The sequence below is a fragment of the Anser anser genome (assembly GCF_964211835.1).
Source record: "Anser anser genome assembly, chromosome: 2".
NCBI lineage: Eukaryota > Metazoa > Chordata > Aves > Anseriformes > Anatidae > Anser > Anser anser.
Genome location: NC_139721.1, coordinates 51,789,276 through 51,802,762, shown reverse-complemented (window position 1 = coordinate 51,802,762; position 13,487 = coordinate 51,789,276). Strand labels below are relative to the sequence as shown.

Genomic DNA, 13,487 nt, shown 5'->3' with positions numbered 1-13,487 from the left:
TTGAACACTCTCTAATAGTTTTATGTCCTTCTTATACTGTGGCACCCAAAACTGCACACAGTACTTGAGGTGAGGCCGCACCAGTGCAGAGCAGAGCGGGACAATCCCTTTCCTCAACCGGCCAACAGTGGTGTGCCTGATGCATCCCAGATGTGGCCCACGGTGTGCCAGGGCACGCTGGTGACTCGTGTTCAACTTGTCATCAACCAAAATCCCCAGATCCCTTCCTGCAGTGCTGCTCTCCAGCCTCTTGTCCCCCAGCCAGGTTTTTGCATATATAGCATATATTTTGAATAATACAGCCAGGGTTGCCCCATCCCAGGTGCAGAATCTGGCACTTGCTCTTGTTAAGATTTCACACAGTTGGCGATGCACCCTAATTTGTCAAGATCTTTCTGCAAGGCCCCTCTACCCTTCAGGGAGCCAGTGGCTCCTCCTAGTTTGGTGTCATCTGCAACCTTAGCGTACATTTGAATCCGGCATCCAAGTCATTTATGAGAACATTAAAGAGAACTGGCCCCAAAACGGAGCCCTGCAGAACCCCACTAATGACTGTCCGCCAGCCTGATGCAACCCCATTTACGATAACCCTTTAAGCCTGACCTGGGCTCAAAGTTTGAATGACATTAATTCAGACCGCACGACCCCTTAAGCCCTGTGATGCAACACCTATTATGCACAATCTGTTTTCTAGGGAACATTACATATTTTGGCCTGAAAACTTCCCTTGGCAATAATCATTTCTGTATTGCCAAAATTTGTAATGCTAATTATTTTTTTAAAAGGTCTAGTGCGAGTATTGCCAAAGGATGTGGTACCCCAGCAGCCTGCGTGCTTTGTCTGCCCTCAGCAACCGAGTTCACTCCTGCAGGAAACGAGCGGTCCCAGGGAACGCCACGTACAGGCCCACGAACTGGAGGGAGAAAACAGGAAGCTCAGCCGTGTGCTGCCACTTTTAGTCTTCACAACAAGTTTCCTAATGTAATATATCAAAGGTTTAGGAAAACAGCGATCTCTGAGTCAACAGCTATGAGCTGCATGGAGTTGTTTTCCAGTATTCCTCTTCGACGTTTTGTAATAACTTATTTGCAAGCTGCATTTACCGATTTCTCTTTTTGTCTGCGTTGTTCCTGGCATTTGTAATCCTGTTTCTGAGTTCACAGAGATTGCTGCTGTCATAATGAATCATTTCTCCGTGAACTAGAAGAATATCTAAAAGCGACAGCAGTGTTTGAAAAATGAAAGGAGCAGACCAAAATAGGAGCACAGGTACACAGACAATACCAATGGCAGATTAACTGCTGCTGTCCAAAACATCTCTGCCTCTATTTTCATTGTTACTCACCTGTTATTTGGACTTCCATTGTCTGAATGCCTTCAGTGGAGTAAGAGCTATTCATTGCTAGCTGAAACTCCCCAGGAATGTATCAGGTAATATATTAGTATCATTACCAACAAGAAAAAGCCATGGACATGAGAAACATTTGACAAGATTCAAAATATTTTCCATCTTTCAGAACAAATACTAAGCAGGATACTAAGGCCCTGATGTCCTGTTCCAGGATGGGGCCCATTTCATTCCTTAACGTACACTGGTGATCTTAGAAACGAGCATGCAATCTAAAGATAGTTCTTAGATCAGTAGCGAAACAGATCCGTACTTCCACGTCTGTGTACACCACCTCTGTGACATCAGTTAGTTGCTAAGCCAGTGTATTCAGCTGACTCCATTTTGTGAAACGCTTGTTATGCGATCAGTGTGTGAGAATGTTTTATTTGCTTAGATGCAGATTGAAAGAACAGAAACAAGCATATCCTGAGCGGTCAAATCTCTGCATTTAACGAGTATCACCAGCAACAGAGGGGAAAGGAAAAAAAAAAAAGGCAAGTATACACTGGCAGCACTTCACGCAGACAGATTCCTCTCTGGATTTTTCTCATGCAGCTGCAGTCAGGCTTTGGCTTCATTTTGACCCTTGTGGATGTAGCCTTAGAACAGGGTAAATGGGTCGCGTAGAATAAATCACTGCTTTTCAGCGGTGCTTTGCGGGGTGTTATATATCACTGCAGATTTAAGGCTATTAAATGTGTGCATCAGCCTGTGAAAATAGTCTTTCATCATAAGCCTACTCTAGCACAGTTTGAAGACCCATTACACATGAACCCCAAGGGAGAACAGATTGATTCCAAAAATTTGACTGCAAAATGCTAAGTTTAAGTCATCAGAATCTTAAACTGCTTCAATGACCAAAGTTATTTTTATTTTTGGAAGTGGATTATTGATGACACATCCCTCCAGCCCTCGGCACGCAACCTCAGCTGTCTGAACATTCCTAGCTACAAAATGCATCTGATGCTCTTATATGGTCTCTTGGCAGGGCTTGTTATTGACCTTCCAGAGGTTAAGGATAAATCCTTAAGGATAAATCCAGTGGTTAAGGATAAATAAGGATAAATCAACATCCCCATGGGCAAGTTGACTAGTCTCCTATATTACAATATGGGTAACAGGGAAACCTGGCCATAGAAGGTCAGCATTATTTGAACATCCTTGGAAATTCTTCCTCAGTAACGTATCTTCCTTTATGGGTATCCTTACACTTAATGCAGTTCCCCATGACCAGCCCCTAATCAGCAGAAGTGGCCAACAGCACAAGGTCCACACACAGCAACAAGGAACAGAACAGCTACGTTCCCCATTTCAGCTAGCTCTTGAAAAATTAATGGCAGTAGCACAGAAGATTTTGAAATAAACTTCCTCTCGAGAAGGATACCAGATTCTCTTTAGCGTGATTTACAATTTAATAATCACTAATTCTAAACTTATTTCCAGCATGGAAAATCCAGATGGTTTATCTGCTGATTATTCAGTGTAACATACCAGCACCTAAAATTTATTGAGATGATTTACTAATCATCAGGAAGAGAATAGTTCAGAGGCCCAGTGTTTGTAACAGGTTAAAATCTTAACCTCCCAGTCTTAGTCCATTTAGCTGTTCAAAGAAAAAAAGACTTAACATTTATCCTTAATGCAGGCTGCTTGCATGTTCACACACAATATTGAATTGCAGAAACGCTACAAGAATAGTAAAGAAGTAAGAGTGTAACTGCTCCTCAACTTAATGGCACATAGTGACATTTCAACAATTTCATGTTTCCTAAATTTCAACAGTTCTCTGACAAGGGTGTTGTAGGTGAGAATTTTGACATGAACTGCCTTCTTAAAGTCATCTGTCAGGTATTCCAGGGAAAGACTACGATAGTAACCATACTGAAGAGCATAGAGAGAGTTTAAAAGCAACCTTTTGAGAATAGGAACAGGTGGGGCAGTCTGAAGTACTACACTGAAGAACACACTCTGAGTAGGAGGGAAAAAAAGGAAGAAAAATTGAGACAAAACAAAAATAGGAAAGTAATGGTTGAAAACCAACTTTAATTAAACCCAGAAGTAAAAGAAACCATGAAGGAATGAACAAAGTATGCTTATTGTGTGTAAAATCAACTGATTTATAAAGCTTTAAAGAAACCAAGTCTTTCGTGACTCTACACAGGAAGTTAGACAAACACTACTCTTTTTTTGTAGAGTATTTGCATCCTGGGGCACTTCATGTTGGCCCAATCTTCTCACACGCTTTAGCTAAAGTAAGATTCCTATTCTTTTGGGTCTCACATGGAATAGCTCAGGGCATGGTTTCTGGTTAACAGGTCATCTCTTGGATGGATAAATATGTAGGCAAGATGGATTCCTCTTATGCTTTCTTGGCTTGTATGAGCTAAGAGCAGGAGACATATGGAAGGATGTAATTATTCTGAGAACTGAGTAGGAACTTTCTCTTGGTATTCAAGAGAACAGGATCAACACAGCTGTTTTTGTATGAATGAATCTTGTTTGTGTAAAAGCCATTTCATCAATATCAGGTAGATGAATAAAACATCATTTGAGTAGTGAGAGTGGTTTTACCACACATAGGGTTTACCAAGTTAATTCTCAGAACTTTTTTGCTGTTATTCTCCCATGCAAATGCCATTAAGCTGCAGAACAAAATTTATGGACGTTTTCTGGACAAGTATTGCTATTGCTCTGGACAAGTATTGCTATTGCCAGCACAGACACTTTCACCCCATAGGTGCCTTTGCATGAGCTTCCTTCAACAGAAGGAAAAAATATGCCTAATTCCCACTTATTGCCAGTAGAAAAAAAAACAGGAATGCAATCTTGGGAACACAAACATTGACAAAAATATTGCTGAAAAACTATCAATAGAAAAAGGAAATAAAAACTAAGCAAGATATCTGCCTCTAGGCAAGAATCATAAATGCTCCCTGCTGGCAATTAGGCAATTCTAAGTCTTCCCTGAAGATTTCTTGGGCTAACTACTTATGCCAGTCATACTCCACTTGGAAAAACTGATATAACAGATTTACACAGCTTCATTTTTAAAGACACCAGCATATACTGCTAGGAGCATTTCATAACTATGCAACAGAGAACAATACATCATGAGTTTGAGCTTGATTTGCAACTGCAAATAAAATACAATTAAGACCCGCCTTTGTAAATGCATAATAGAAATTCCCCTCTCCACAAAAGAATGAGATATTTTAATCTATATAGCAAACTTTATTTCAAAATGGCATTTGTTACAAAAAGTGTAAAAATCCAGCTAAACCAGAAACATTGAGATTATTTTCATGGACTTTAAAGTCCACTGATCTTTGTCCCCATATGCTTTTCCTCAATATGTTCCCCACTTCCAGTCTGATTACACAGGTGCAGATGTGCCTAAATGGCCTGGAATAGATAAATACATAAAGAAAGGCAAAAGCTGTAAAGCTAAATGCATGCAACAACTTCTACCCTCAAAAACAAACGTAAGTGTGAAGTAGAAATAATCTGCAGGTATCCAAAGATTTGCTCAGTCATCCTTGTCTTTTGCTCCGTGTTTAAGGATGCGTGTGAACTCAATGTAGTTGAAATTCCCCTTCTTGTCGATTGGTGCCTCTCTGTAGAGCTCATCTACCTCCTCGTCTGTGAACCTGTCTCCCATTGTCGTCAGCAGCTCTCGCAGGTAGTCCTCTTGAATAAACCCTACAGTGTGTTGTAAGGGAACAAGTAAAAACCTTTTACATTTGTCTGCTAACTGCTGGATAATAATTTTGCTTTAATTCTTTGTTTTAATAAAAAAGAGCTAATCTTTTTTTTTTTGGCACATGAAAAAGCCTATTACCATAACATACAAATAATTACAAGCAATCAATCAAGTCAAGCTTCTTAGTTAATTTGCATGGTCTCGCTACTTCAAGTAAAGGTCACTGTATGACCTGCCTTTGTAAGAAGTTTGTCAGTGTCCATATGCTATCTTCCTTCATAATAGGACTGAACCCTCAGTAGCACTGAGAGCCTTTTAACAACTGTGTATTTTATACAAAAGGGATTCATTTGTTTTGAACATTCCTAATGAAAAAAACACTTAAAATGGAACTTTACTATCAATGCTCAACATCTGCAAGAAGCACTGGGAAGTCTAAAATATTTTAAAGACTTGAAATTCATCTTAAATCATTGGCAAAACTCACATTTACCAGACTGGTTGGAAAGAAAACATTTTTACCATTGTTTTATTAAACAGCCTTAAATAACCTGTAATTCCTTTCTTCTATCAGCAATCTAATTACCAGCTTTTTCTTGTATAAGTTGTCTTCCCTTTCAAGTGTAGCTGAACAAGTTGCTAACAAAAGAGTTCTTCATAAAAGCACACCAGCTTTGTAAACAAGGAGGATTCCCCTTATATAAGTTGCCCCTATGCTGAATATAAAGTTAGGAAAAAAAAATAAGGGCATGGCTCCCAGTCAATATCTTGTTCTCTTCTCCTGCCGTGAAAAACAAATGAAGAGCTAGAAGTTTGGGATTAAGTTTTTCATTGTTTAAAAGAAGCTATTTTCAGCTTCTGAGGAAATACAGCATAATTTCTGGCTTGCAGAAATCAGAATTTTCAGAGTTCAAATTCATCACAGCTTCCTTGAATAGAAGTATTTATGGTTACAAAAATAAGAAAGAGTAATACACATACACTGTTATTTTACCCACATACCTGTTGCTTCCTCATCAAAGCAGGCAAAAGCATTCCTGATTACATCTTCTGGATCGGTGCCGTTTAACTTCTCACCAAACATTGTGAGGAACATCGTGAAATTTATGGGTCCCGGGGCCTCGTTCATCATGGCATCTAGGTATTCATCCGTGGGATTCTTTCCTACAGTGATCATAAACATACCTTAGAAAAACTTCAGTAAAATATCAGACAGATGAAAAATGACACTTTGTAAAATAAGTTTGTTAATATAATTTCACCGCATTTATTACTGTTGGGAGTCATGGTAACAGATCCTAGAGCCCAGTGCAATGAGTTAGCAAATGTTTTGTTATTTATCTGTCGAGCTAGTAAGTCTCCCATGTATAAGTGGCAAAATTCCTCCCCTGCCCCAACATTACCAAGGGAGGCAAGCATGTCATGCAGGTCCTCCTTGTCAATGAAGCCATCCCTGTTCTGATCAATCATGTTGAAGGCCTCCTTGAATTCCTGAATCTGCGACTGATCAAACATCGCAAATACATTGGAAGTGGCGCGCTGAGGGCGCTTCTTGGTGGTCTTTGTCTTTGCCCTTTTGCTAGACATGTTGGCTGTTGGCTCTACGAAAACAGAAACATACCCAAAATTTAGACATCACAAGTACTTAGCGGGAGAGATAGATAAAAGAATATCAAATTCCACGTTATAGTCAAACACAACATACAGAGTTACTTTACTGTCTCATGCTGTTTTCTTTTATCCAGACTTAGCTGGGTACTAAGCGTAATCTCCTCCATGATTCAGAGAGATAGTGCTGAAGGTCAACAGCATGCTACATTATAAAAACAAAACAAATCACAGTTCCTGAACTGAAGCTCACCCAGTGCTTGTATTTCTGATTCAGAACCCCAACTGCCTCTTCCACAAATTAAGACAATAATCTGTTTAGCAGATCAGGAGGCACTGGCGTGTAGAAGGATATGGTCTGCCAAGCTGTATAGTATTTAGCTGTTAAATGAACTTTAGCTTACTGCTTGATAACATTTGGGAGGCAAAAAATACATATTTTAGACTCTGAATAACAATGCTGAAGTAGCTGCGGTTCAGTGAGCCGACCCTAACGGAAGCCTCGGGTTTTTGTGAAGGTTTTTGAACAGTGCTGGGTTGGGGTGCTGGGAGACGAGAGATCAGCCAAACTAGTCCTACTGGAGTTCTTTCCAAGTCAACTAGGGGATTGCATGTTGGAAAGTGGAAACCGACTCTTGGGCCAAAAGCGCTACATTGCTATTCTCTTACACTGCTGAACTATTAACAGAATACATATGCAAATGCCAGCACACACTTTTTTTGTAAATGAATTAAAGTCATAGAAGTGTGTTCTTAGAAGTTGTTAACTTGAAAGAAACAATCTTCAGATTGTAGAACTACTGTTTTCATAGACTCTTTACATAGCAGGTGTATATGAATTTCATTGTTTCCCTTGAGCTGTCAAACAGAAGCTAACAAGCGGTAGTTCACGTGGTAACAATATAATCTGGGTATAAGTGAGACTTTCTAGTTAGTGGCTTCTGTTGAGCTGGGAAAACAGATTTAGCATTTGACTATTGCCAATGGTACAAATATGAAAATCTGGTGCACTGACATGCAAACACAAAGACCTCAGCATATGGTAGGACTTGTTTACCACTGTTTCTATAAGTCCCGTACACATCTAGGCCTTAGTTTTATTTAATGCAAATCATCCATGCTGCTATAATCCTTTAGCACGCCCAAACCAAGCGTTACCCAAAACAAATTACTTCTATCCTTGGTTTTGGGTTTTACCTTAAGCACTTGCAATAAACATCCTGAAAGAGGAGGACTTTAAGCGTCACTTATTGTCACAAGAAAGCCAACATTCTGAAATTGAGAGTTATTAACCAAGAATTGATTTTCTTACTTCCTTTTTTTCAGTTATCTCATCAAAAATGCAACGCTAATTAGAGTCACAGGCGTAATGGCTTCTCAACAGTTTGCTTGCAAGTTACTATATTTTCTGTAAGGCTCCTGAAAATCAAGACTGAAGTCACCAACTTGGATTCATCCTTAAAGAAAGTAAAATAAGCAGAGCTGCTCCCGTAGATGACCAATCTAATGCACAGGCAAAAAGCAGTTACCTTTCTTCTTTTTGTTTTTAATTAAAGGAAAGGCATTTTACCTTGCTTTGTGTCAGATACGTGGCACGCTGTACCAAGCATCTGGATCATGAAAGGATATTCCATAGTTGCGTCCTTCTCCTCACATCTACAAGCAGCGTTACTGATCTCCTCTGCTAATTCCACGCTTTTATATCTCCTGTTCACATACAACGTTCTTCTGACGTATAAAACGAACCATTGAGTCCTGAACTAAAAATAGCCTCCGAAATGCAACTCTGCATCATTCGGCAACGCTGAAGTTCTCGTCATTACATTCACTGACCACAAGCTATCTGAAACCTCTGGCCTCCAACAACACTTCAGCAAACAAACCTGAACTCCTGACATCCAGAAAGCCATGAAGGCAGCCGACAAAACGGGAGTTGGCTTTCAGGCTGCAGTCTGGAGCTGCGCGTGACTTCAGTCTTTCTCTTACCTCAGTAGAAACCTGTTCAACCCCGAATTGCTGATTAAAAGCTCCGCTGCTCAAAATAGGGCCAAATAATACCCGCTAATAATTGTTCACTGAAATAGCTCATAGACTGAAGGATAATGGCTATTCAAAGTAAACCAAAAAAAGTTTCCTTTGGATGCAGCACAGGACAGTGATCCCACGAGGCCCGGGTGCTGCTACCTCCAGTTCCCTCACGCACAGTTCCAAGCTAACCCAGAAGGTAACAGAAGCAGACTGCTGCTGACTGCAGTTATGCATGGTGGGAAGAGAACCAATTGTTTTTACCTCTGCTCAAGAGATTGCCACATCAGAGTATCACGCTACAAGAGACAAAAAATGCAAACGGAACAGTAGCAATGCTTGCATGGCTGCTTTCTAAAGTTTCTCTAAACCAGCTTTGGGAAGCAGCCATACAGAGCACAGAAGGCACGACTGCTGCGCTCAGACCTCTGGAGCGTCAGCATGGATAGAGAGGAGCATTTCACAAGACTGCCTTTCGGCACAAGCTCGGTGCAGCTATGCCTGAGGTAGAGCGGCACTCTGGAGAACTCCATCAGAATGAGGGTGATAAATCGGAACATGCTCAGAAAACAAAAAAAACAAGGACACCAATCCATCCAGCCTAAGAGACCAATTTGTGATAGATAAAAGTTCCAAGTGTTTATACATAAGTTATTCTGGTGCATATAGCAGTGAGCAAGAACTAGCTTCACTTGAGTCAAGTACAGGACTCACTAATTTTGGAGACAAAAGGATTTCATCCGAGATATCCACCAGATAGATAATTTTTTTAAAAAAATCATGCTATTGGAATTGAAACACATGAAGTTCAGGCTGAACATAGAAGAGTATCAGTAGATAAGCAATCACATTGGATGGCACAAGTCCTGACAGAGAGGCTTGGTTTCCACCTAACACTATGATGCACAGAATGGCCGGGGCCTTATTCCGGAAATGGTTCAGGAACTTCTCCTGTAAGGCTGACGGTACACCTTAAGTCCCACAACACCTCCCCACTGAACCCCAGGCTGGATCTAACGCTGCCGCCGCTACACTGACATGTGTGGCCACCTCCCCGCACACACAGAATCATCTAGGTTGGAAGAGACCTCCAAGATCACTGAGTCCAACCTCTGACCTAACACTAACAAGTCCTCCACTAAACCATATCACTAAGGGCTACATCTAAATGTCTTTTAAAGACCTCCAGGGATGGTGACTCAACCACTTCCCTGGGCAGTCCATTCCAATGCCTAACAACCCTTTCAGTAAAGAAGTTCTTCCTAATATCCAACCCAAACCTCCCCGGCGCAACTTTAGCCCATTCCCCCTCGTCCTGTCACCAGGCACGTAGGAGAACAGACCAACCCCACCTCTCTACAGCCTCCTTTAAGGTACCTGTAGAGTGCGATAAGGTCTCCCCTGAGCCTCCTCTTCTCCAGGCTGAACAACCCCAGCTCCCTCAGCCGCTCCTCGTAAGACTTGTTCTCCAGACCCCTCCCCAGCCTCGTCGCCCTTCTCTGGACTCTCTCGAGCACCTCCATATCCTTCTTGTAGCGAGGGGCCCAAAACTGAACACAGTACTCGAGGTGCGGCCTCACCAGAGCCGAGTACAGGGGGACGATCACCTCCCTGGTCCTGCTAGCTTTCCTGACACAAGCCAGGATGCTGTTGGCCTTTTTGGCCACCTGAGCACACTGCTGGCTCATATTCAGCCGACTATCCACCAATACTCCCAGGTCCTTCTCGGCCAGGCAGCTTTCCAGCCACTCATCTCCCAGCCTGTAGCTCTGCTTGGGGTTGTTGCGCCCCAGGTGCAGGACCCGGCACTTGGCCTTGTTGAACTTCATACAGTTGGCCTCAGCCCATCGCTCCAGCCTATCCAGATCCTCCTGCAGAGCCTTCCTGCCCTCGAGCAGATCGACACACGCACCTAACTTGGTGTCGTCTGCAAACTTACTGAGGGTGCACTCGATCCCCTCATCCAGATCATCGATAAAGATATTAAAGAGAACCGGCCCCAGCACTGAGCCCTGGGGGATGCCACTAGTGACCGGCCTCCAACTGGATTCAACTCCATTCACCACGACTCTTTGGGCCTGGCTACCCAGCCAGTTTCTGACCCAACGACGCGTACCGCCGGGCCCCCGGCCCTCCCCTCCCCCCCCCCCCACCCCACTGACCGGGCGTCGGCGGAGCCCCGGCGGCGACACAGACACGGAGAGGGACCAACGGCACCAACGGCGGCAGCACCAGCACTTCCGGGCAGCGCGCGGCCGCCGCCCAACCAGCGCACGGGAAGGGAAGCGTGGGCGAGACCATCCCCGCGCAGAGCCCGGGGGAGGAAGGCCACGCGGCTCATCGCTTCTGACGGGACGCGCCGCGGCCCGAGCCCCGCTGACAGAACGCTGGCGGTAACCGAGGTCTCACTCTTCCTCTCGACGTCCCCCTGCCCTTATCAGTGGTGCTGTGAGCGCCACGCGCCCTTTCTCAGCCCGCTCCCCCCCCCGCTGGGCTCGGCTTTGGTGCAGGCCGGAACGCTCCCCGCATTCCAGGCAGCGCCTGCCCTTGTAAGGCAACGGCGGGAGTTTCCTGCGCGAGGGGCGGGGCGCGGCGCGTCAGCCCTCCAGGCCACGCCCCCCGCCGCGCCCAACGGTCAGGGCGGGCCCGGCCCCGGGCGGTGCCTCCCTGAGAAAGATGGCGGCCGGAGCGCCGGGTGGTGCTTAAGCGAATAAATACGGCCCCAGTCTACTTCACGTGTAAACAGTGAAACACACATTTTATGTTTTTAATTAATCTCCCTGAGCCAGCCACGCCTGCCCCCCCAATCCCTCCCGTGGTATCACATATAACCCCCGAGCACCAGCACCTCCTTCCTTTCCATCCTCCATTATGTCACAGCTGCCACAAAATTATCTTTCCTGACTATCAGTACCTCGTTTCCAAGCGACTTTTTTTTGTTAATTAGGGTTGAAATTGTCTCAAAAGCATCATAAAACTCAACTGTTGCCATTTCCTGACAGAAAAAAAAATCAATGCTCTCTTGAATGTTCAGGGTGGTGGGGTGTTGTAGAACAGCTGGTAACTGACCCTACACGTAACAGGAATATCCTACCAGGAATATATGTACATACCTATATTTTTATGGTACTGCCCCGCCTTCCCTGGAAGTGCTCTGTTGTAACAACCAGAAGAGCTGATCTGTCTGGAAGATTGCTTTTAACACTTGTTGATTGTCTTATCTATATAATAGCCTCAACTACATTTTTTAATCTTCATTTTTTATGTTTCTAGAGTCGGATACTTCTCCTGCTGGCATCAGCAGGAAAATTAACATATAATTTAGTAATGGGAACCTTTGCCTATGTTAGAGACTGCATTTTTATCCAACAATGAAATAAATAATATTTCATAACCACTATTTATATTTTTTCATTCAAAAATTGGTACCATGTTAACTCAGTGACCTATATTCATTTTTGTGACTTTTTCTAAAGTAATGTTTTAGCTAACCTAGCTAAATAACGAATAATGAAAAATGTAAGAATAAATGAACAATCAAAGGCTACAGTATGTATAATGAATATGTAGGAAAGCCTATCAGAATAAGTCTTCATACCTGTTTCTATGTCTTAAGTGCCTGGATATGAGTAGTACTTACACTGTGTAGTACTCATATTAAATATTAACATAATGAGCAATATGTAATAGACTAGCCACAGAGGACTTCAGCCTGTAGTTGAAATCACTAGGGCCAAGCTTATGTCATTGCCCATTGACCTTTTAGAAGACTTTTTTTCTGAATCCTTTCCTTAATAGGGAGATGTGTGTAATCTTCTATTTTGGAAAGTAGGGTGGAATTTAGAGAGTCACTAGATCCCAATAGATCCTAGATCTATAAGAAATACAGATGACAGTACTATTGACTCATGAAGAGCAATACTGTTTTCACAAACACTAATTAACCAATTATAAACAAATACATGATTTGTTTGTAACATTTTTCTCATTAGCTCTCATTAAACTTCTTCAGAATGTATAAAAGCATCACAGGTTCCACTTTACAGATGATGAAACTGAAGCACAGGTGGGCTAGACAACCAGTGATGCGTAAAGGCTAAATATGCAGCCAGGAATGTAAAATGTCTCTCAATAAGTTTAGGAGTCTACCTTCAGTGGGATTTAGAAGCTTGCACATTTCCAAAAGTCCTATGAGCTTCCGGACTTTGGACACTTCGATAACTTTAAAATCTACCTAAAAGTGACATACCTACTACTTTGTCAGAGGCCATATGTCCATAAAGGAGAGTTTTCTAGGCTGCTTGTAAACTTAGTCTTGAATATACGCTACACTCGCTACACTTATTCCTTGCAACTATTACTTATAGTTAGGAATATATATAGGAATATAGGAATATTACTTATTCCTTACAACTATTCCTTCTGGGTTAGTGTCACCTCTGTGTAAGTGAATAGTCTCACTGCAGTAAGTACACTATTAATGGAGCAGCTGGGTGGGTGCCTCTCTTGGGTGGTGGGCAGTGCTTGGGAGCTCTTTTGGTGGCTTTTTGGGGGGAAGGGTCTGGATTCCTAGACTTGCTTGTTCACTGATATCATCGTGTTTTGCATCTGCCTTGTCTTTTCATGCTCCACTGTTACAAGGATCTCCACCGCTGCTTTATATACACTCTGGGAACTTCTCACACTGAATTACGCCTTGCTTTCCATATAAATTGGTATATTGTGTGTACAGGCAATACAGTTCCCCTCCATGGAAATGATCAT

At 42.7% G+C, this 13,487-nt stretch overlaps 1 protein-coding gene across 1 annotated transcript; it reads right to left on the bottom strand.

Moving 5' to 3' along the window:
- Positions 1-4,600: 4,600 nt before the first annotated feature.
- LOC310894167 (myosin regulatory light chain 2, smooth muscle minor isoform-like) lies at positions 4,601-11,044 on the bottom strand. The gene is made up of 4 exons (XM_083823971.1): positions 10,886-11,044; positions 6,494-6,691; positions 6,093-6,254; positions 4,601-5,089 (listed from the first exon to the last, which is right to left on the bottom strand). The coding sequence occupies exons 1-4, from the start codon at positions 11,022-11,024 to the stop codon at positions 4,917-4,919; spliced, it is 672 nt and encodes a 223-aa protein (XP_083680097.1). The 5' UTR covers positions 11,025-11,044; the 3' UTR covers positions 4,601-4,916.
- Positions 11,045-13,487: the final 2,443 nt, after the last annotated feature.

Coding starts and splice junctions, on each gene's coding strand:
- LOC310894167 (XM_083823971.1), bottom strand. CDS start 11,024: ATGGTCTCGCCCACGCTTCCCTTCCCGTGCGCTGGTTGGGCGGCGGCC. Junction 6,255..6,493: donor TGACATGCTTGCCTCCCTTG/GTAATGTTGGGG, acceptor TGATCACTGTAG/GAAAGAATCCCACGGATGAA. Junction 5,090..6,092: donor CTTTGATGAGGAAGCAACAG/GTATGTGGGTAA, acceptor AACACACTGTAG/GGTTTATTCAAGAGGACTAC.